The sequence below is a fragment of the Anser anser genome (genome assembly GCF_964211835.1).
Source record: "Anser anser genome assembly, chromosome: 2".
Taxonomy (NCBI): Eukaryota; Metazoa; Chordata; class Aves; order Anseriformes; family Anatidae; genus Anser; species Anser anser.
The window spans coordinates 35,050,507-35,072,811 of NC_139721.1; the positions used below are offsets into that span (position 1 = coordinate 35,050,507).

Below are 22,305 nucleotides of genomic sequence, written 5' to 3' on the forward strand. Positions count from 1 at the left end.
CTAAAAAGGATGGGGATATCTTATGCAAAATCAGAAAGCTCCTTATGCTATTTTTTTTCTGTGTTTTTTGTCTTACCAATATTTACCCTTCTCTTTCAAAAAACATTTTAGTTGCAGCCATTTTTGCATTCATATTAATACTGGTTTTAAAGTCATTATTTTTAGAAGAGGTGCAAAGAAAACGAAAGTCAATACAGAACTCCTCATTTACTCACAGCAGTTTAAAAAGTATTATGTAATTCACTTTAGCATTTTATGACTTTGTGTATAAACCCCTGAAGAATTGAAAATGTAACACTTTTAATGGCTAAGCCCCATAAATTACTGCCTTTATTGCATTTTATGACTGAAGAGGGCAAGTGAAGAGTATTTTAAATATGACCCTTCTATTTCTTTATGTGGTGTTACATTAATTTGCTCTGACTGATGTCCACTACCTATATTTGTGCATGGCAGGATTTTGTTTCCTTTTTTACTTATCTTAAGCACTGTGTTAGGGTTTAGTTTTATCCACCCAGGTCATTGTCATCCCTTCAGTCTTTCCCATTGCAGCTGGGACTCTGTGTTTCAATATATTCCTGATTGCATTGCTTTTTGTTTTATAAAATCCATATCAGTTTATTATCTTTCTATTTCTAATCTGGACACAGACTTTTACACACTGTTGTTGTCTCTTTTGTATTAATCAGTTTTTAATTCAATGGACAGATTCTACATATTGCCTTTTTTCTTCTAGGCACATAAGTTAACCTATCTCTACCCAGTAGGGTTTTCACTGTACCTCCATCACCTTTACATAAAACCAATATTTAGAATTTTACTCTGCTTTTCTACTGCTGCCATTATAAGTTGCTTAAAAAAGACACAGTGGCTGAACAAATTAGACATCAATGTTTTTAAAACATAGAATGTTACAAATTACCTTGTTATGTGCTGGTTTGAGCTCTAATATTAAAAATAGATCGTTGTTATTAAATTAGCTTGATTTCTGATCAGTTTGCAAAGCACCTTGGTTAATTTCCCACGGATGAGCCGTAGAAATGATTGCTACCAGATTTATCTCACTGTATGATCTTTGCTTTGTTCAGTGAATGGGGGATCTTGGTCTGGTGACACTCCTAGGCGTAACAGCCATACCTTTAATTGTCGGATGCTGGTAAAACCTCTTGCTGATTCTGAAGAAGGCCATGATAACCAGGAAGCACATCAGAAATATGAAACTATGCAGTGCTTTGCTGTTTCTCAACCAAATTCCTTCAAGGAGGACGGTGAAGGTAATTACCACTTTCCGTTTGTGTTATTACTTTCTCTTTCCTTGCTATCTCAAATAGTTACATGATGGCAGTTCTGGTTGATAAAATGGCCTCTGAATTCTGAAAAAATAAAAAGGTGTAAGGTGCAAGTTTTCCCTTTTTCATTTGACTGTAGAAGTTTGTTTTCATGTTGGATTATGAATGCATTCGCTAACATATACCCAATTTGTTCTGTTATAATGGTTTGAGAGTAACTCCATTTACCTAAATGAGATATCCTGATTTTATACCCCTGTAATTGTAAGAAGAATGTCACAGACTGGGAGAAAAGTTTAAATTGGCAATCTGAGAATGCAAAGACAATTGTGATTCACCATTTCCTTTACCATTTTACTACTTCAGCAGGTAAATTTCCTTAGATTGTATTTCAAGCATTCAGATAAGTAAAAATGGTTTATTATGAAGCTGCTTCCCCAGGGACAGCAAGCATTTGGGTCATGTTTAAGAAATGTGGCTTAGAAGGTACAAAGCAGTGAATGTTGAAGAAACTTGATCTCTGTGCATGCACTGTATTCCTTTTTATTATTTATTTTTCAAGAGGTTGAGCTACTACAGGTATACGCATAAACACATGCCAATAACTATGGGTCATGGTGGAGTCCTTGAATAATTTTTCCTCTTTGAAAGAAAACAAACACATCTCTCCTGTGATGTTTAATGTTATAGGAAATAGTGAAGATGTAAAACCACTGAGCTCTATGTATCCTTTTATTGGTATGAAGTATTATTTTTGGTCCAAAAAGAATTAAACAGTGTACTAAAAATATTTCTGAATTATTTTTGGAAACAAAACCTTCATTATCTATACAAATTACTAAAGTAACATTTTTGTTTAAGATTTGCAGTCTTGCTTGATTTGTGTTGCAAGAAGAGCTCCAATGAAGGAAAGACCACTTCTTCCTTCATCAGAGAGCTTTACTACTCGCCAGGATCTACAAGGTATTGTGAAAGACATTTTTTTTTAATACCTTTGTTGGGTTTTGTTTGTTTGCTTGTTTCCCCAAGGGGGAAATTGCTGTAACAACTGTTTTATCTAATCTCAGGCAAAATAACTTCACTGGACACAAGTAGCATGCGAGCAGCTATGAAACCTGGCTGGGAGGATTTGGTAAGAAGATGTATTCAGAGGTTCCATTCGCAGCATGAGGGAGAAATATCTTTTGCCAAGAGGCATCACCAGGAAGGTTAGGTTTCATATTTTTAGCACTTTCTATATTTAAACTGTTTGTCATTTGTATCTATTGGTTGTGTTCTCTTTGTTATGTCTACATGGAACACTTACAGACTACTGACAATCACTTTTTTAAGCTGATTTCCCTAACGCACTGATGCGTCTCTCTAGAGAGGTTTTACACCATTCCCCCTGTTTGTTTTAGCCTTCTTGTTATAACTGTGCTATATTGGAGGTTGCTTTAAATCTTGAAATTACTGCAGTTATTTTAGAAAGCAAGACCTTTGCATGTTGTCTCCCCATACGGTCATTACACGGTATTCTTCAGAATCTCAGCTTACACATTGAGTTCATTGACCTGCATTCCATTTCTCTGCAAAAAGAATGGACTTTTACTGTCACATTTCCTGTGAGAAACACTCTCTGTGAATTATCAAAGATGCAGCACTCATGCTATCAGCAACCCTACATTGTTGTACCGTATCTAGCAGATAAGTGTTATAGGATTCACCACAAGCACTTCTACTCAGTCAAGATTATGGAAGGTAAGCTGTAGGAAACTACTGCATTGTGAAAGGTTCCCCATGAGGTTTTTGTGGTAGTGACTGGGTGGGGATTTTTCTTTTCATTAACCCCTGTTACTGTTAATTCTAATAAAACAGGTCCAAATTACTAAAAACAAATAACCCTTTATAAACCACTGGAAAGTACTTTCAAAATCAGTTGAGAATAACCAGAACATTTCCAGTGAAGGAGCATTAGTCTTTGGTTCATATTTGTAGAACAGGATTTACAGGTGGTTGTAACAGCCATTAAACAACTGGCATGCTGTCTGGGATACTAAATTGTAGTTGGAGTCTCAAAGGATTCCACCAAATATACATACAAGCACACACACACCTTTAATCATGCAGTTTTCATTCAATATTTGTTAATATGTTTTTAATTCTTTAATATATCCTGCCTTCATGAAACCTTCATGTTGGGAATTTGGGGGCACAAAAGTACTGTAGTATTTAATATAACAGCTTTTGGGGTATATACAGGAGCAGTGCTAAAAGCTCACAACCTTATGCTGTGATTTCAGACAGCTGAAGGAGGGTAGTATGCAATTCAAGTTGCAGTAGGGATTTAGAGAGAGAGCAGTTTCAGGTAAGGATCGTTCTGCACAGGTGTGATTTAGGTGTTTCTGTTGTGGCATCCAGCCATGTGTTACTTCAGTCCTCTTCAAAGGATTCCTGACCAAATTAGCAGCTCTTGCACTCAGTGCTGAGGCTTGAGTGCCTCTTCTCTCAGCTATGTGTGAACTGATAAAAATATACATGTTTGGAGGTTTTAACTGTATCATTTTTCAGGAGAGGCTTAGGATAGGCATATAAACTGTGAAGTTGGTTGAAATGAGGGGGCTCTTCTTGTGGAAGTGAAGGGAGTAAGTGATAAGAGGATGAGGAAAAACCTGTGGAATTGCTTTGCTGCAAAGGATCCAGTACTAGAGATGAATAATGGCTGAAATGTTTCCATCCTGTGGTATGGAGAAGAAAAACAAGGCATATCTTGAGCAGTAGCATCTTTGCATTTGACAGAGGAATCCCTTGCATTTTTTAAGTCACTTAGGTTTTTATTATGGTTTGGGAATAGAAGCAAATTAAGTAGAAGTCTCCTACATGTAATGCGGTGATACAGTGGGAAAAAAATGGCATTAGCTTGACAAACAAAAAACAACAACAACAACAAATCTTTTGAATTAACTCTCCATATAAAGTGCAGAATATATGGCAAGTTTTTATTGGCCACAGTCAGAAAAATAGCATTTCCTCAAGAGGAATACGGAAACATTCTTGTTTGCTTAAAGAATTAGTTTGGAAAATGATTTAAGTAGAGATTTCACTTGTATCCTGTTGGCATTGAGTATTGGAATTTCCTGATGTGGTATATGCTAAAGTTAAGAGCTTTGGACCTTCTGGTGCCCAAAGGTTAAACTGAAACAATGACATACCTAACAGTGAAATTTCGCTTTGTATTGTTTCACAGTTGTAGGTTTTTGTTTTTCTTTACATTTTTACTCTGAAAACCCCCTCTGGTTGTTTAAATTGTGCTTCCTGTTTTCTCACTGCCTAAATAATACTTTAAAACCTTGCAGAACAATATATAACAGTGGGGGGACAGGGAAGGAAAGCAATCATAGCCAGTCCTGCAAGTCTAAAAATCTGGTAGCTCAGTAGTGGAGGCTGTTTAATAGAGCCACGCTTGGAAAACAGTCATTTCATTATTACAGGAAAAAAATAACATAAACAAACCAGAAAAGGCAACAAAATGAAGATCAGATAATAATAATAATAAAAAAAGAAAGAAAAAGAAAAAGAGGAAACATGAAAAATAAAAGTATTTGTAGTGTTTTATTTCTATTTTTTCCCCTAAACAATTACATGGACATTCTGAAATGAAGTATTTGCCTCCTGCCATACCTTCAGTCCTAACGTAATAGCCTTTGGACTTTGAAAATGTTCAGGCTTGTTTCACTGATGGCAAGGTTTCAACAGTAGAATCAACGTTTGAAGATTAGCTTTTTCCTAACATGATTTTCCATTTTAATGAAAGAAATGTTGCTGGGGGTTACAGGAGTTAAATAACTCGATTTGGTGAAGTTCAGATTTACACTGAGAACTTAAGGGTTGCAGAATATGTGCAGTGAAATAAGCCCCAAACCTGACATGCAGTCACATCTAATACTGGAGGAAGGTAGCACAGACACAGTTTTAGTTTAGGTAATTTGTTTGAGCTGTATATGTTTGTATTTGTTCTTTAAAAAGTAGTAATTTGTTACTCCAGCTGTTCTTATTTCTAATTGTTTCTATGTAAGAGATTTATGTACTTTTTAAATTAAAGAATTATTGAGAGTAACTGCTATAAGATAATGTAAGCAAGCAATAAGGAGTAGAAGGTAGACACTAATGGAAAAAGATGATCTAGAAACTAAAGGCATTTATATTAATCATCTTGATGTAGGTGATACAGATGAAAAATGTATGAGCAACAAAGGAGTTAGATGAAAAGTGATATGGACATCAAGGGCTTTTTGACCCACTCCTGAAATAATTTGTATTTCATAATATCTGCCCTATTATTACTGTCACTTCTCATAAGTTTTCTTTTGATCACCCTACAGTATGTGAGTTCCTTTATTTTATATGCATCATCACCTCTATTTATTTCCAAAATTATTCTTCTGTTTTTCTGAAAAATTGTGCGGTGTCTGTGGTATCAGTGCTGATGGATTTAGAACATCAGACACTGAGTGACTAAGCTATCTGTATTAGAGTTTCTCATTAATTCTGTTGTTTTGCTTGCTTGCAGTGCTGAGGCAGGGACTAGCGTTCAGTCCTGTTTATCGGTTTTCCTTGTCTGATGGCACTATAGTTTCTGCCCAAACGAAGAGCAAGCTCATCCGTTCCCAGACTACTAGTGAACCTCAGCTTGTCATCTCCCTGCATATGCTTCACAGGTAATTCTCACCAGCTCTTTCTCCTCCTGCAGAGTGCGGGTGGAACAAAAGTACAAAATTGCCAAAGCAAATAGATTGGTTTAGGCTGATGGACATTTCAGTTGACCTAGAACTGATAGCATGAAAACAAAATAATTTTTTTAATCAACGCTTACCACAGGAAAAGACTTATTTCAGTACTACAGCAGGAAAATATTTCAGTATTACAAGCAGCATGCTGGATTTTCACATTAAGATCTTCCATTAAACATACAAAATTTTCTTTAATCTCACGTTCTTAATTTCAGTATTTTAATTTCCTGTATTTTTCATAGTAGGCACAAGAAATTTTCTGGATGTAATTAAATCTCAAAAACTTTGGTGGATTAAAGTCCTGTAGTTCAGAATCAGTTAGATGTTGGGCTTGGGTCTCTTTAATGAATATATTATGACTATTAAAACTGCATTTTGGACAAACTGCATATTTTAACTCCTTGTCTCTCTTCATTCCTTCTCTTTTCTGGTACACGCATACAATTCTGTGAAATGCCACCACTATCAGTTAAAATAAATAAGAAAAAATAAAAACAAAAAGCACAGGCAATAATATGTTAAAGTCAAGGATAAGTAATCACAGACCTCAGAATTTCAATGTAAAATGAGGTTATTGCATGTACCAGTACACTTGTGTCAGATTTTATTTCAAATTTTATTTGCTGATTATAATTGCAATGCTGTTTCCCTATATCCACACTATCAATTTTTTTAAAAGGAAGAAAACATTTCTAAACATAATTAAAACTGAAACCATTTTACAGAGATTGTATATTTGGAAAACCAAAAGCTGCCTGAAATTTGTTTAGTCTGGATTAGTGAAAATATATGATATTTCATGAAGTGCTAAATTTGAAGTTTAAAAATGCACTATTAAGTTAAAACTTATACTTACAAATAAAATAGACTTCCTTGTGCTCTTTTTTTTTTTTTTTTTTAACAGGGCACTGATAATATCTAAATTGTAGTAAGGTTTTAAAGATCTACCTCTCTATTTACTGTTAACGTTGTTCATCTTTGCCTTTATACCTAAGCTAACAAATACAGAGTAACAAGCTCCACTACTTGGTGTGCTTCAGTTCTTCCACTTGTCATGCTTTAGCAAAATGGGAAGCTTTATCTGCACTTATCTTGTGCAAGTAGGAATGTTTTTAATCTAATCGAAAATATATATTAGGAATGTTCCATTAGCATTTGTTTTTGGAAGTCCAGAGTTGATTTGATTTTTCTCAGAACCTAATTTTTTTTCTTCCTAATCTACTTGACTATGGCTCTTTTATAGCTTTTAGCATTTGGGAATATGCCTTATTTTTCTGATTTAAGTTTTAGCACAGAAGCAAAAAGTATATTGCATCCTTCCATACACTGATTAAAATCTCCTGGGGAAAAGAGAAGTGATCTCTAGCTGCTCTTGCAAGATTTTTTTCTGTATATATGCCTTTTTTTTTCTTCCATCTTACAGCCTTCAGCTCTAAGATCTGAGTTTCAGCTTGTATATGTATGGTGGTTTTCTTCTCTTTTTCGAACTGTCTGTGCAGGACTGGATTGCTAACAGATTATTCCCATTCTGGAGTAGTATCCAGTAGTTCTCTTGGCTCACATAGTTTTTTGGAGCATCATCAAAATACTCTGGCAGTATAGGAATGTGACTTTTTAAACTTTCTTTTGGCTATGAGCTTGGTGGACAAATAGCCCAATCCACTCTTGTGGTGGGGCTAGATCATAGACTTTCAATGCTCCATTGAACAGCTGTCTACAGCTGTCTTGTAAAACACACATTTGTTAGGGTTTAAGATGAGATTTCTCTGTTATGAAAGTTAGCTCTTGCCGAATTGTAGAGGAAAGATATACATTAAAGGGAGAGAGTCTGAAATTATAACCTATCTGCATTTCTAATGACTGTCATTTAGATGAGATCTAATTTTGTTTTTCCTCTATTCTACTGATTTGTTAATGAGCTACTGAAAAACCATACTGTTAATGCTCAGCCATGTTAGTAGTTGCATATCACTTTTGTCAAATTGTCAATTTGTTTTTAATCGTAGGTTTGTTGTGTTATTTTCAAGTGAGGTTTGGGGTTTTGCTTCTTTTTCTGTAATGTAATTGCAAGTTGGCCACTGTCATTTTAGCTAATGGGTTGTTTTTCTTCCCCTTGCCACATAGAGAGCAGAATGTCTGTGGAATGAATCAGGATTTGACTGGACAAGGAATGGGAAAGATATTGAACCCCATTAGCTCCAGCAGCCCTGCCCATCAGGCCATGTGCAGTGGGAACCCAGGTCAGGATATGACCATCAGTAGCAATATAAATTTTGCCATAAATGGCCCAAAGGAACAAATGGGCATGCCAGCAGGCAGGTTTGGTGGTTCAGGGGGAATGAACCATGTGTCAAGCATACAAGCATCCACTCCTCAGGGTAGTAACTATGCACTAAAAATGAATAGCCCCTCACAAAGCAGCCCCGGCATGAACCCAGGGCAGCCAAACTCAATGCTTTCCCCAAGGCATCGTGTGAGCCCTGGAGTGGCAGGCAGTCCTCGAATCCCACCTAGTCAGTTCTCCCCTGCAGGAAGCTTGCATTCGCCCGTGGGAGTTTGCAGCAGCACAGGAAATAGCCATAACTACACCAACAGTTCCCTGAATGCGCTTCAGGCCCTCAGTGAGGGCCATGGAGTTTCTCTAGGATCATCGTTGGCTTCACCTGACCTAAAAATGGGAAATTTACAAAATTCCCCTGTGAATATGAATCCTCCCCAGCTAAGCAAGATGGGAAGCCTGGACTCTAAAGACTGCTTTGGACTCTATGGGGAGCAATCGGAAGGTACAACTGGACAAGCAGAGAGCAGCTGCCATTCAGGAGAACAGAAGGATAACAGTGAGAGCAGCATGCCACCGGTTGTCAGTGGCGAGAGACCTGATGGACAGAATAAGCTGCATGACGGGAAAAGCCAGACAAAGCTCTTACAGTTGCTGACCACCAAATCGGATCAGATGGAGCCTTCGCCTTTGTCCAGTACCATGGGAGATGTCAACAAGGACTCCACGGGAGGGTTGCCTGGGTCTGGTTCGGCACATGGAACCTCGCTCAAGGAGAAGCATAAAATTTTGCACAGACTATTGCAGGACAGTAGTTCTCCTGTAGATTTGGCCAAGCTCACAGCAGAGGCCACAGGAAAAGAACTGAACCAGGAGTCCAGTAGCACAGCTCCTGGTTCAGAGGTGACTGTTAAACAGGAGCCAGCGAGTCCTAAGAAGAATAATAATGCACTACTTCGCTACTTGCTAGATAAAGATGATACTAAAGATATTGGTTTACCAGACATACCCCCAAAACTGGAGAGGTTGGACAGTAAGACGGACCCTTCAGGTAGCACAAAGTTGATAGCTATGAGGACGGAAAAAGAAGAGATAAGCTTTGAGCCTAATGAACAGGTAAGCAAATCTTTGTGTTGTGTGTAAATCAGGTGTTCATGGTCTGTGTTCCTTCTATCTTATTTTTTTCCAGACTTCCTCTGGCAGTAATTTCTTGACATTCAGGGCTGTTGATAAGCAAACTGCTACCTGTCTTTTGAAATCTGATCTTCACTTCATTTTCCAATTTATGTTAATAAGTTGTGGTCACCACTCTGTCTAAAAGAGCAGACCAGTTGTGTGATTGACAGACTATGCCTGGGAGGAGACGGATGACACAGGCACTGAAAACTGGGCAACTTTTCCCAGCTGGTAGTCATACGAAGAGAAAATACTGGCAATTGTTGGTTGATGCTAAATTATCGACAGCTTTTCCCACAGGCTGTTGTTGAACAGCTAGATGCGCTCGTGGCCAAGCCCAGCGTAATAACTACACATCTCCCATGCAAAGCAGGGAGCTGTTTGAAAGGGCTGGTACCACCTTCGTATTCCTGGTCCTTGTACTATAGTTGACCTGCAAATTAAAATCAAGTCAAATAGGCTTCCCTTGTTTCTATGCCAATTTTTTTGTGGTGGTGATGGTGGTGTGTTTTGTTTACTTAAGAAGTTTTATATTCAACCCCAGCCCCCGTGGATGGTTAGTTGTTCAGTGCCAGTATCATGTCTCTCAGTATATTTCATGTTGCTTCCAGAATTTTTTAGGGCTCTGTGCAAGATTTCTTGCTACTGTGCCAACCAACATAATAATAAACTGTATGTCGTTAGGGCCTGTTCTAAAATGTGTCATCTCATAGCCCGTGCAGACTTCACTTCCAAAAAGCACCATGTTCACGTCACCAGGAATGCTCCCGTTTTCAGAGCTTTGCAGGGAAAAGTGACGCTGCAGAAGCAATTTGCCACTTCAATATTGCTGTTTTATTTATAAAACGGGTAATTAGATTACCAATTTTAGTATAAGGCATTTTCTGGGGAGTTTATAACTAGCTAGAATTAATGTTCCTTAGCTTTGTCCTACACTATCAACTCCCAGTTGGTCATTAATCCCTAGGCAGTGCCGCGTGCATGAATCCTTCGTTCTTAAATCATGATCAGATCACACACTGTGTAAACGTTTCATGACTCTCATTTGTGGACACATCCTTCACTTTTAAAATATTATGTATTTTTAATGTGTGGAATAGGTCTGGGCTTGGACATTTTTGTGAATATATTTTATTTTTATTACTTGTGTATATAAATACGTAATTGTTAATATTTTCTATATTGCATCTTGAGGCTGAGGAGGGATATACAAAACTTTCTTAGCCCTATATCACAGCATTGGATTTTCTGGGGTGTTTTTGTTTGCTTGTTTGGTTGGTTTTGTTTGTTTTTACTTTTCCCTTGCAGCAGTCTCTAACCAGTGGGCAGTTCTTTCAGCAATGCTCATAATCACAAAACATAAAGGCCAAACATGCCACTGCAGTGTGGACGAAGCATTGCTAAAATTTTAGTTATCCAAGCATTCTCTAAGGTTGCTTTAATTCTTCCTTTTCTATAGAATTTAACAGGTATTGCCATTATGTAGGAGCAATTGTGGTTTTTAAATTCTTCCTATGCTTTAGGGGGAAAATGAGTCAAATTACAGTAATTTCTGCAGGGATTAATCCTCAAGCCTGGATATTAATTTAGTTCTGAATACAGCTAGTATTTTGTTGCTGCCTGCAGAGGGAGGGCACAGCTTTTCAGTGAGAATTTATACTTTGCTAGGCTAGAAAATAGTGATATCAGGAAATTCACAGCTAAACTGGCTAGAATAAGCTTTTGAGACAGTCCTCAGTGTCTGATACTGCACGAGAATGTAGAATTTAGTAGTCACCAAAAAAATTACTTCTATGTAAGTAATTGAGAAGATCAAAATCATGGCCTTCAGAAGGTTTACTCTCCAAAAAATAAAAATTTTTAAAGAATTACAATCTTCTCTCTCATGATCTCTGTAGAGTAGACCAAAAATAGCTTAGCTGTGAACCCATTCATAATGGGCAGGTATTATCCCCTCTGGAAAGTAGCTATCTACAATTTAGTTTAAGCTAGTCCTACAAGCTTCTCTTATGGCTGGTGAAAAAGTACATAAATACTTGATGGGGCAGCATTATGTTTTCCTGATAGGCATTTAAAACAGTGAAGGTAAGCTGCTGTCTAGTGACGTTTCTATTTACTACTGGTAGCCTGGACAGCTGGTTTAAACGAGCTGCCTTACTTTTTAGTGACCAAAGACAGGCAGGTTGTGTCTCACCCTAAATGTAAACGGGTAACTGTAAAGACTAACTTTAAAGAAAGAGGCTTCAGTTTCTTCAAGTATTGCCAACCTCAAACATTTGAAAACTGGATGCCCAACTTTACGAACTTTTTAAAATGAATAGTCTGTTCATTTTTTATTTTTAGACTTCGTGTTTCTGAGGTCGAGGGAGGGATTTGAGGGGGCTGGAGTATGGACTGTGGATGCATTGCCTTTTCTTAAAGTCTGAAGACCGAGGTTTTCTCCCAGGAGAGAAGGGACTGGAGGTGCTGGAAGGGCCAAGAGCTGTTAAGGAAAACATGAAGCCCTGCAGGAGACGCGCTGGAGTGGTGAGGGCTGGAGAGCTGGGGCTTCCCCAGTGTTGAGGCAAGGAGAAGCCAGTTCCGCAGCTGCCTTGTAAGGCTGTTGGATAATGACAGAGGGGCTTTTGTTGTTCCTGTTGGTTTTAAATAGAGTTTTTAAACCTACTTAAAATGCAGTGAAACCTGGAGCTGAATAAACAAGAGAAATCCAACATGGAGTAGGAGAGGAAATGGTGGGGAATATAAAATAATGTAAGCATTTATCTAGCTGAAGGCCAGGCCTTTAAACAAATAACCACTTTACTCCAATTATAAAATCACTGAAAATATTTAGCATCAAAAACTCTTCGGCTTTGGAAGACGGTCTCCCACAGGAAGTGCTCATTGCCTAAATTTAGATCAAAGCTGGAACTATTTAGTACAAGACTAGAACACAGATTCTTGTGCTAAATTCTTCCATCCTCCTGTGTCCTTTTCCCTCCCCCCCTTCTTCCTCCCATATGTAAAAATTAGCTGTGTGCTTGTGTTACCTATTTTGCAGGTTTATTTAAGACTTCTTCTCCCCGAGGAATGTTGTATTTTTAAGTAATTAGTCACTTGAATGTTCAGTTTCTCTGGAAACTGCCGTGGAACGGCACTGGGATGGCCTCTGCAAGGGCCATTCGGGGGCAGAAGAGCCATTACGTTTTCTCCTTTTACTTTTGGTGTGACTTTCTGAACAGGAAATGCTTTGAAGTGCACCACCGACCTAAAAATAGCACCCTTCTAGGTAGCGTGTTTAAACATACACTTCTGCAGAGACCAGCAACTGACAGGAAGCCTTTCTCAAATGGCAGAGAATATTTCCAGTGCCTCTGCACCTTTTTCCCTTCCTCGGAGTGGTGATGGTTATCGAGCTCTATCAGGCTGATTGTTATTCCAGTTCAGGCCGCTGTGGAGGAGAGAGGACAAGAGAGAGACCTGCCGGGGAGGCACTGGCAGGAGCAGGACTGCTGCTATCGAGGGGCTCTCCTTGCCCCTTACCTTAGCGGTCGCAATAACTGGATCTCTTTCATCTACTCCATCACAGACTTTAGGAAACAGTTGAGAAACCTGGTTTATCTGAGGCTGCTGTTCTTTGTCAGATCTGCTGGGACTGGCTGACAGCTCGGAGGGCAGCAGAGTGAAAGCATAGGGGAGCATCACAGAAATATCCCGTACTGGACAATGTTGTGTGTTACCTTGCAAAAGAAACATTCTGCTTTGCTGTATTATTTTGTGCTGCAAAACCCTTTTGTAAAATTGGGTGTGCATTTACATTCATGTTTCAGATAAAGAAACCAAGACGTAGAAACTTGACATGACTTACTCTCCGAGAAAGCACTTGGCATAGCATAAAATTAAATCCTTATCTCTAAATGTATTTGCCACTCATTTAGCCAGCAGACAATATAGACAACCTGTTTGTCTGAAAAGAACTTTGTAACGCTACTGTCTCCACCGGTGCTATTCCAGAAATCTTCATAAGCATGTACCTTTTTCTCCCCAGATTCAGAAACTGTTCTGGTGTTCCTCACGCATCTTGTCAACACTGCAGTCCTCTTGTTTTATGTGGAAACTAGTATCTTCCCAATACTAAAATATTTTCTTTACACACATCCTTATCATCCAAAAAGCTATTTCTTAATGTCCAGAATACATTGTATTAATGATGGACACGTGTTTCTTCTTGAAATTCTATCAAAACCCTAGAACGGGGCTTTCATTTTCTGGATAGCTTCTAATTAGAGTTCTAGAAAACAGTTTCCATAAGTTAGTAGTAGATTATCCTTATAATAAAACAGGATGTCTAGCCAACTGTATGTTTACTGCAGTCAGCAGGGAGAAAGAGACTATATTGGTTTCACTTCTGACTTACATTTCCCTCTTTTTAATCCTTTAATTTGTGGCCAATTGGGAGCAGAGATTAGGTTTTTGTTTTTCTTTCATGGCCAAATGTTTTGCCTGTGCCGAGGAGGTAGCTAATGAGCTAATTTGAAACTATACTTGCCTTATATAATCCCCAACTTGTGTCCCCACCTAAAGTCATCCTGTTGTAAGGAAAAAGTCCAAGGGGCCTCTATCGTGTGTGGTTCTAAGGGAAGTGTATACATGTATGAAGTTTGGAATAAAGCCTCGGTGCAAGCCTTGGGCATTGCCCATGGTGGAAAAGAGCTCTCCAGAGGGTGCAGGGTTTAGGACACATCCAGGCCTAAATCCACGGAAAGATCCCCTCAGTGGAATCTAGACTCTCACATGGCAACATCTGGAAACCAAACTTCATGCTTAGGTGTAACTGTATGTCAGTAGTGCTGAAAGAATTTTATTAATATTTGATTCCACCTCCTCTCCGTGATGGTGATAAGCACTTCAAAAGTCGGCAATTTTTCAAATAGAAAAATATTTTCAAGCACGATTTGTCTAATGTATTCTAGGACTTAGTTTCTCAGTTCTACTGAGATTGTAATAATTGTGTTGCTTAGAGTTAGCACAAGAACGTTCTTGTGCTCCTTTGCACTTTATCAGAAATATATATATATTTTAATTCATGACAAATAATTGTTTTAGAGGGAGTTTAGGGTGTGCCTTTTATTTACATAAAGTTCAATTTAGGCCATTAGCAAAATAAATATAGTGTATAAATAAAAGAAAAATCCCATGAAACTAACCAAGTACGGATTTTAACACTAGTTTCTGCACATATGGTGCCATCTGAGGGTGGGTCTGGAAAGTCTTAGGCTAACATCATAGCTAAAACTAACTTGGAGCTTTTGCAACTGTTGAGAACCCTCATCTCATCAAAAAATAAATAAAATAAAATATTTGATATTGATTATATTAAAGTAAAAAAAAAAGTTATGTTTTTTTGTTGTTGTTAAAATTGTTAAAATACATCTGTTTTATTTGGCCTTTCTTTGGCACTTCCTGAGGGGAATTAAAAGCATCTTGGGGATTGCAGTTTTCTGACACATTTGGATCAATATGTTCTTCTCTGTTTGTTTGTTGTTTTTTTTTTTTTATGTCTGATGTTTAAAGAAATAAATGCAGTAGCCAGAATGTTTAAAAAAAAGAGACACAAAGTCCCGCACATAACCAAAGGAAAAAACCCTGCAACATATAAAAACTTCCCTCACTGTTTTCTAAAATATGTTTAATGAAGGCCATATGTCTTAATTCCCCCAAAGAGTATTGAATCATCCTTTTATAATTCATGATACTCTACATCAGTCTCCTCTACTGGCTCTTGCAAGCTTCTTTTACCAGCTCTCCCAGTGCTCAAAATGCAGCTTCTGTAAACATCTCTTGACTGTCTCTTGGAGTGCCTTTTTGAATCTGCTTATCACCTGTCTGCTTAATGATTTAGGCTTCTTCTAATGACATTCAATTCCTCCTGGCTCGACCTTTTCTGTTGGTGTGCTGTGTCAACCAAACTGCTTGTGCAAGCCTGGAAGGTAGCGAGGCAGCGTAGGGATTTGTCAAGAGCAGGCAATGTCAGACCCATTTATTTTCCTTCTGCAACAGGGTAACAGGCTTTTTGGCTGAAGAGAAGCAGTGTATGCTATGTGTCTTGATTTTAGCAAAGCTTTTTGGCACTGTTACACGTGGTATTCTCGTAAGCAGATCAGAGATGCATGGTCAAGATGAAACTGCTGTGAGTGGGTAGGAAGCTGCCTGGAAATCCTTACACACAAAGTAGTTATTTAAGGATTCACTGTCATAATGGAGGTACTGCAGACGTTTGGGCAGCATCTGGAGGTATTCAGTATTTTTGTTAACCTAAATGACCTGATGCTAGAATACTAGTGCACTTAGTAAAGGCTGCAGGTGATACTTGCATGCCTGCAAATACTTTGGAGGACAACTTTATTTGGAGGAATTCAACTTATTTGCAACTAGGAGATATGTTGGAAAATTCTTAGGAGAATATTCAGGATGAACAAATGCAATAATGATAAACGAGAATCACTAATGTCATGTAATGAAAAAAAAAATCACAGGCTTTTCTGGAACATTCCATCAAATGTGTAAACTTTCTGCTTTACTCAGCAGTTGCAAGGCTTCCTCTTAAGTACTGTTCTGGACAATGCACTGCAACAAGAGTGTGGACCATCTGAAGGCAGGCTACAGGAGCATCAAGAATTGTAAGAGGTCTTGAAAATAGGCTATACGATGAAGAAAATTTGAAAAGTTGAGATTACTTCATTTTAGCCTGAAACCCCAAAACACAAGGACAAAGCAGCTTTCAAATACAGAAAAGATTAAAAGAAAGGGGAACACAATTTGTTCTCCAGATTCAAAATACGACAGGAAGGAAGGGACTAAATTCCAGTGGGGGAGGTTTTGTGTTGACACTGAGGAAAAAAAGAAAAAAAAAAAAACTTGAACAGTAGGGATGGCAGAGTGCTGAAAGAAATTCCCTTGGGAAGCTGTGGATTTTCTGTCACTGCCTGTCTTTAACAAGAGGTTATATCAACTTCTGTTGGAAATGGCAGACACTGATTTTCTGCCTTGAGGTTTTACATTTCTTCCAGTCCTCTTGGTTCTGTGATTTCCTACCACTTTTCCACTAACACCAGCCTCCAAATCACCCACGTGCTGTTTTTTAACAGAGTAAACTCTTCCCTCTCTGCACTATACGTCTTGATCTATAGGTGTACAAGGTCATGTGGAAGGAGTAAAGTGTAATACCATGTTTATTTGCAGCAAATCATCCAAAAAAGGTATGTAGAGATGTAACCTTGTGACATCTTAGCTACCTCTGCAGGTTAGTGGTGGCAGCAGCAGTTTAATACAGCATTAGCACACTGCATCTTAGCTAGGCTGAGTGCCTTGGTAGGTAGTTTGAAGGTATTTCATCTCAGGTATTTCTCTATTGCCTGGTGACTGCAGTGCAAGCATGCTGTGAATAAGTGTTCATGTTCATGATGTGGTGGTGAGACAAAAAAGAACAGGAAGAATGGTATCACAGCGTGTGCGTGTTTGTATTGTTGTTTCTCTGGTCCCCATCTGTTGAGTCTGTCTGCTCGCTCACTGCTTCTCTTCTATGTTTGAAGGTTTTTTAAAGAAGGTACTGATTTGGGGTTGATTTTTGTTATAAATACTGTCAAAAAATGTTTCCTGTGAAACTTAGTGGTAACCGAGACTGTACTGCTTATTTGTAACTATTACACCAAAAAGTTGGAAAAGCCTTGCCTATTTAAAGTTTTAAAATTGGACAATATATACTTGTAATAATTTCCAACTTTCAGTAAGCAAAAGATTTTAATTCTGAGTGTTTACAGACAAATAGGTTGGCAAAAACATTGCTGGTGAAAATCAACTTTGAAAAATATATGCGGGTCAATATTTATGTTAGTATAGGATGAACTTAATCTTTTTTGCCATCTTCATTTCACGTTAAATTTTTATTGAGGGGTACATAACTAGATTTCTCTTTTTTCTTGCTGTAGAGAGGTTATTTTCACAGATTTTAAAAGTTGTGATCAAAATAAGTTCTTAAATCTAGTAACTAGTTGACGTTGTTAATTTATAGAGCTTCATTGAAATGTGTGTTTCTTGCCAGTTAAATTCTATACACATCTTCATTGTTATGGTTTTTAATGTAACAAAGAAAATACATGCGGGGAATTGTTTTAGCCATGAAGCAACTTTTCCATCGTATGCTTTTAATCAAATCATAAAGAGACTAGAAATACGACTGTGCTGAAAGAAATATTTGCTATACCTACATAAATCCCCATCTTCATCAGTGTGGGATTTCTTTTGCTGCCAAAGTACATGTACTGCCTGCACTGATCATGACAAGAAGCCTCCTGGTTCCCTTTGGCGTGAGGTACGTATTGTGTGGCTCTTTGTATGTACCCATGCCAAGGTCTTGAAGGGGTGCCAGTAATGCCTGCGATGCCAGGCTCTCCAAGAGCAAGCTAGATGAGCCCAGGGAAGCCTGCACAGTCCCTTTTTGACAACTTCGTGAGCTTTGCACTGGGCTTCTTGGAGGGAATATCTCGAGCCCGTGCAGGTGCAACAGTGCGTGAGCAGGACACCGACAGCAGGCGAGCAGCAACGTGTGCCATGTTTTCTTTGCTTGCAGCCAGGCAGTGAGCTGGATAACTTGGAGGAGATTCTGGATGACCTGCAGAACAGCCAGTTACCACAGCTTTTCCCAGATAGCCGCCCAAGCGCGCCAGCAGGCTCGGTCGACAAGCAAGCCATCATCAATGACCTCATGCAGCTCACCAGTGACGGCAGCCCCGGCGCGGCTGTGGCCACCCAGAAACCAGCAATGAGGATTTCACAGAGCAGTGAGTCCAGCTTGCGCGCGTGTAGGAAAAGCTTGTGAAGCCCCAAAGCGCGGGGGCTGCGGTGTCTGTTCCTCCCCTGTCAAGCCAGGCAAGGAACCAAGGCAGTTTCTCAGCCTTTCCTTAGTCTTGTGTGATGACCTAGCGCCATCTGCGGTCGTCTCATTTTGAAACACGTTTGGAGATTACATCTAATTCACACGGTGCTCTGCAAGTTGGTGCCCTTTTGAGGAGATATAAGGGATGATTTCAAAATAAATTAAATGTTTCTGTCGGAACGTAATTCCCCTGCCGCATGGATTATGGGTTATGGGTGATGCTGCTATTGTAGTGTTCTTGGCCCCATGAGCATTTGCTTTTTGTGTTGACGTAGATTGCTCTTTTTCAGCAGTTCTTTCGGTAAAAGGGATAAGTGAGGCTTTCCAAAGGATGAAAGAAAATATTCTTCTAAAACCACAGGATAAATAGAAAGAAATATGATTAAGATGAATGCATAAATTTAATCTGAAATTGTGGCTTTTAATTGAGTCGCTTCCAGCTGACCGTGTTCCTTAACTTTATCAATTAACTTGCAAATCGGGATTGAAATGTTAGTATGCTACCATAAAATAGTGGCAAGCAAGCAAAGTAAGAGTGTTATCAGCTATGAATGTTGAAGAAAATAGCATACAAGGTCACTGCTTCATTGTTTTTTCCCCTGTAGGCTAGGATGGCAGCATCTGTTCACTTCCTTAAATGTATAGCGCTGGTGTGTTTTTTGTTGGCTTTTTTTTTTTTAATAAAAGTGTTTAGAATACATTTTTTAATAAAAATTTATTATATGAAAGTATTTTTGATTATATGATATAGTATATGATTACATGATATATGATTATATGAAAGTATTTTTTCTTTGAAGAATAATACCAGTTCACTTGAAATGAACTCAAATTATTTCTTAGAAATGTTTAAGTAGATATTAATGTTTAAATTTACACTAAAGCCATTTCACATCCTTAAATTATTATTTGTTGAAACTGAATGCAAGTATGGGAGTACTAACAGCAGCAGCACATAAGTCATCTGAAATCTTTAGTGTATTCTTTCTGAAGCGAGGTCTGTTGTTTCCTTTTGGTTTTCCAGAGTTAAGCCTTTCCTTTGGCTGATAAGTGTTCAATGGCAGGTTAGTTGGGACTTGTCCAGGGAAAGAGGTGCCCCTGTCCATGGCGGGGGGATTGGAACCAGGTGATCTTTGGAGGTCATTTCCAACCAAAGCCATTCTGTGATATTCCTTTCTCTTATCCACATCCTTTTTAAATAGGATGTAAACTGCTCATTTCCTAAAGTTTCTCCCAGGAAAATGTTAACATCTTCATTGCTAGACAATGAATTTTAGATGACTCAGTCTGTCATTAATATATATATATATATATATATATTTAGGTATCGTGTAGTAAGATTTATGACCAGTGATGGTCTTTTTTCATGTTTTATCAGTCTTTATTACCACAATGTAAAAGAACTGTTTTGCCATCCTACTTTCGTCAGAGGGTTTGCTGGGCTAAATCTTTAAATTTTGTTGAGTCATTTAGATGATGCATAGCACCAAAACTTTTAATGTGCAGTACTGTCAAATAGGATATTGGTTTTAATTGTTTTCCATTTTGTCCTATAAACACAGTATTATTGACTATATCTGTGTATCACATAGCACGAAGGAACTTTGGAATCATTTTCACATCTTTGGCTTTAAATCTGCTTTCAAAGCTACTGACAATACGGTAACAGCATGATTATAAATGAGAACATCTTGGTGGGTAGCAGCAGTTTTAAAAAAGAGGCATCCTGTTTCCCTTGTAAATTAAAATCCTTAAATTTTTCCCCTAGCTTCCATAGTCTTGTGTCTGTGCCTAATTCCCATAGGGATTTTCTGCCTTGTTTTCAGTAGAAGAGCGTACACAAAACAGGTGTATAGAAATAGTGAGTGGCTTTTTGTATGCTCACAGAAAAGCGATGTAGAATGAATGTCAAATCATATACAATTTCATTCTTTTTTTTTTTTTCCCCCCAGGGAAATAACTACCTTTCATTTTGTAAAGGTTTTACATGAAAATACTTTAAATACTTTGACCCGTCAAAGATATTTTTTTTTATTGTTGAAAGCTGTTAGATTTGCCAGATTCTTAGAGTTTGTTGCCTGGGGGACAGAGAGCCTCCTTCAGTCCTATCCTGACCAACAGTAGAGCACCATCACGTCTCATCATCCATGTTGTTATTTTGTGCTGCACTTACAGCTTTCCTTTTTGTAGTGTCAGTGATTGCTTTCAAAGCTACCCCTATAACAATAAGTTGCTCATCTATGTGATTTTTCAAACTACTGGGGAAAACAGTTCTGAAATTATCTATAGTGATAAGCTTTGGATAAATCCAAGACTTTAGGGTGCCCCTAAACTTGGGAAAGTCATTTTTGTCTCCTAAGTAAGTTTTCTTTGCTTGTCTGAACAGACAGTGAAGACAAAATTTTGATGTCATGGTTAGGAATTAGGTGTATGTGAAGTAATTTATTCCTTCTACGTACATACAAGCAAATTCGCCTAACAGAAAATTTATATATGTAGAGAGAATTCCTATAATTTGGTTTCACAGAATAAGAAGAAAAACAGAGACCTTTGTAAAAAAGATGTTTCCGTACTTATAAACAAGATTAATAAACCTTGTCTAAGTTCTCAAATTCAGAAGTATCACTACTACTTTGATCTAAAATAAGAAAGAAGTTCTTTGAATCCTTTCTAATGTGGTGAACTTAAAAATGCAGAAGTCGCCTTGCTGTTCAGTCAGAAACTCTCCTAGTGGAAGCTATCATAAATTATTGCAAATAAGAACTTTACAAAAATGGTTAATGTGTATATATGTATTTTTTGATATAAATGGAAATTGAGTCATACAGGCACATGGTCAGTGTTTAGCTGACGTTTGAGAACTGCTTGTGAATACAGGAGACAGTTTCATGCATTTGAACATTTTCCAAAGACCAGCTGAAACAGATGTTTGCCAATCAAGTCCTGAAGTTCATTTTTCTAAGACAGTCTTCAGTTTTCTTTACAGAGACTGATTTTAAGAGCACAGAACATCTCAACAGAAGAAAATAGTTATATAAAGATGACAGTAACCATCAAGCACAGTTCTGTTTACCAGAACATTATGGTGTTATAGATCTAAATCTGGACCATTTATTCTTTGTTGCTGAATCATTAAAAGTATTTATTTCTATTAATGACAAAAATATATTTTAAAAAATAGGAATGAGATGTAGAAACAGTGCTACAGGATCTGATATAGACTCAACCTGTCTTTAATTTTGGTAACTTCTTCAAGGACACAGCTTATGCTAGATAACTTTCAAGACTGAGATAATTCCTTACAATCTGCCTCAGGACGACATCTGTACACAGTTACAGTTCTACTAGGTATGAGATTAACTGGCAGTAGTATGCACATCACACAGTGGTATGTTTTCCTGAAGTGTCTCTTCTGTAAGTTAAATTGCATCATTTAAGTTTTTAAAAACATATGTCATAACTGTTTCAGTGTCAGAAAGTTCCATTTTGAAAGTTACATGAAAATGTCAAGAAGGGATGTTTCTCAGACTGATGTAGAATGGAGCATTAAATAAATAGCTCAGCCCAAGAGCTTAAAGTGTGTTTGGGTTCCTTTTTTTTTTTTTTTTTTTTTAACGAGTGAAGTTTCCATTCTTGTAACTTTGCTTTTTGTTTGCTCCTCCTGTCTAGCTTTTAATAACCCACGAGCAGGGCAACTGGGCAGGTTATTACCAAACCAGAATTTACCACTTGACATCACACTGCAGAACCCAACAGGTGCAGGAGCTTTCCCACCCATAAGGACGAGTAGCCCATACTCAGTAATACCTCAGCCGGGACTGATGGGCAGGAACGAAGGGATGATAGGAAGTCAAGGAACTTTAGGAAACAGTAGCACAG

General features: G+C 38.0%; 1 protein-coding gene across 8 annotated transcripts in view; it reads left to right on the forward strand.

Annotated features, from left to right (window-relative positions):
- NCOA2 (nuclear receptor coactivator 2) overlaps positions 1-22,305 on the forward strand; it is a 198,610-nt gene that overhangs the window by 145,829 nt on the left and 30,476 nt on the right. For all 8 annotated transcript variants that reach the window (XM_083824146.1, XM_083824144.1, XM_083824148.1 and 5 more), the window contains 7 exons: positions 1,089-1,274; positions 2,151-2,252; positions 2,357-2,497; positions 5,839-5,986; positions 8,183-9,452; positions 18,121-18,331; positions 22,096-22,305. In XM_083824146.1, the coding sequence (XP_083680272.1) occupies positions 1,089-1,274; positions 2,151-2,252; positions 2,357-2,497; positions 5,839-5,986; positions 8,183-9,452; positions 18,121-18,331; positions 22,096-22,305 (2,268 nt within the window). The remainder of the gene's footprint in view (positions 1-1,088; positions 1,275-2,150; positions 2,253-2,356; positions 2,498-5,838; positions 5,987-8,182; positions 9,453-18,120; positions 18,332-22,095) is intronic.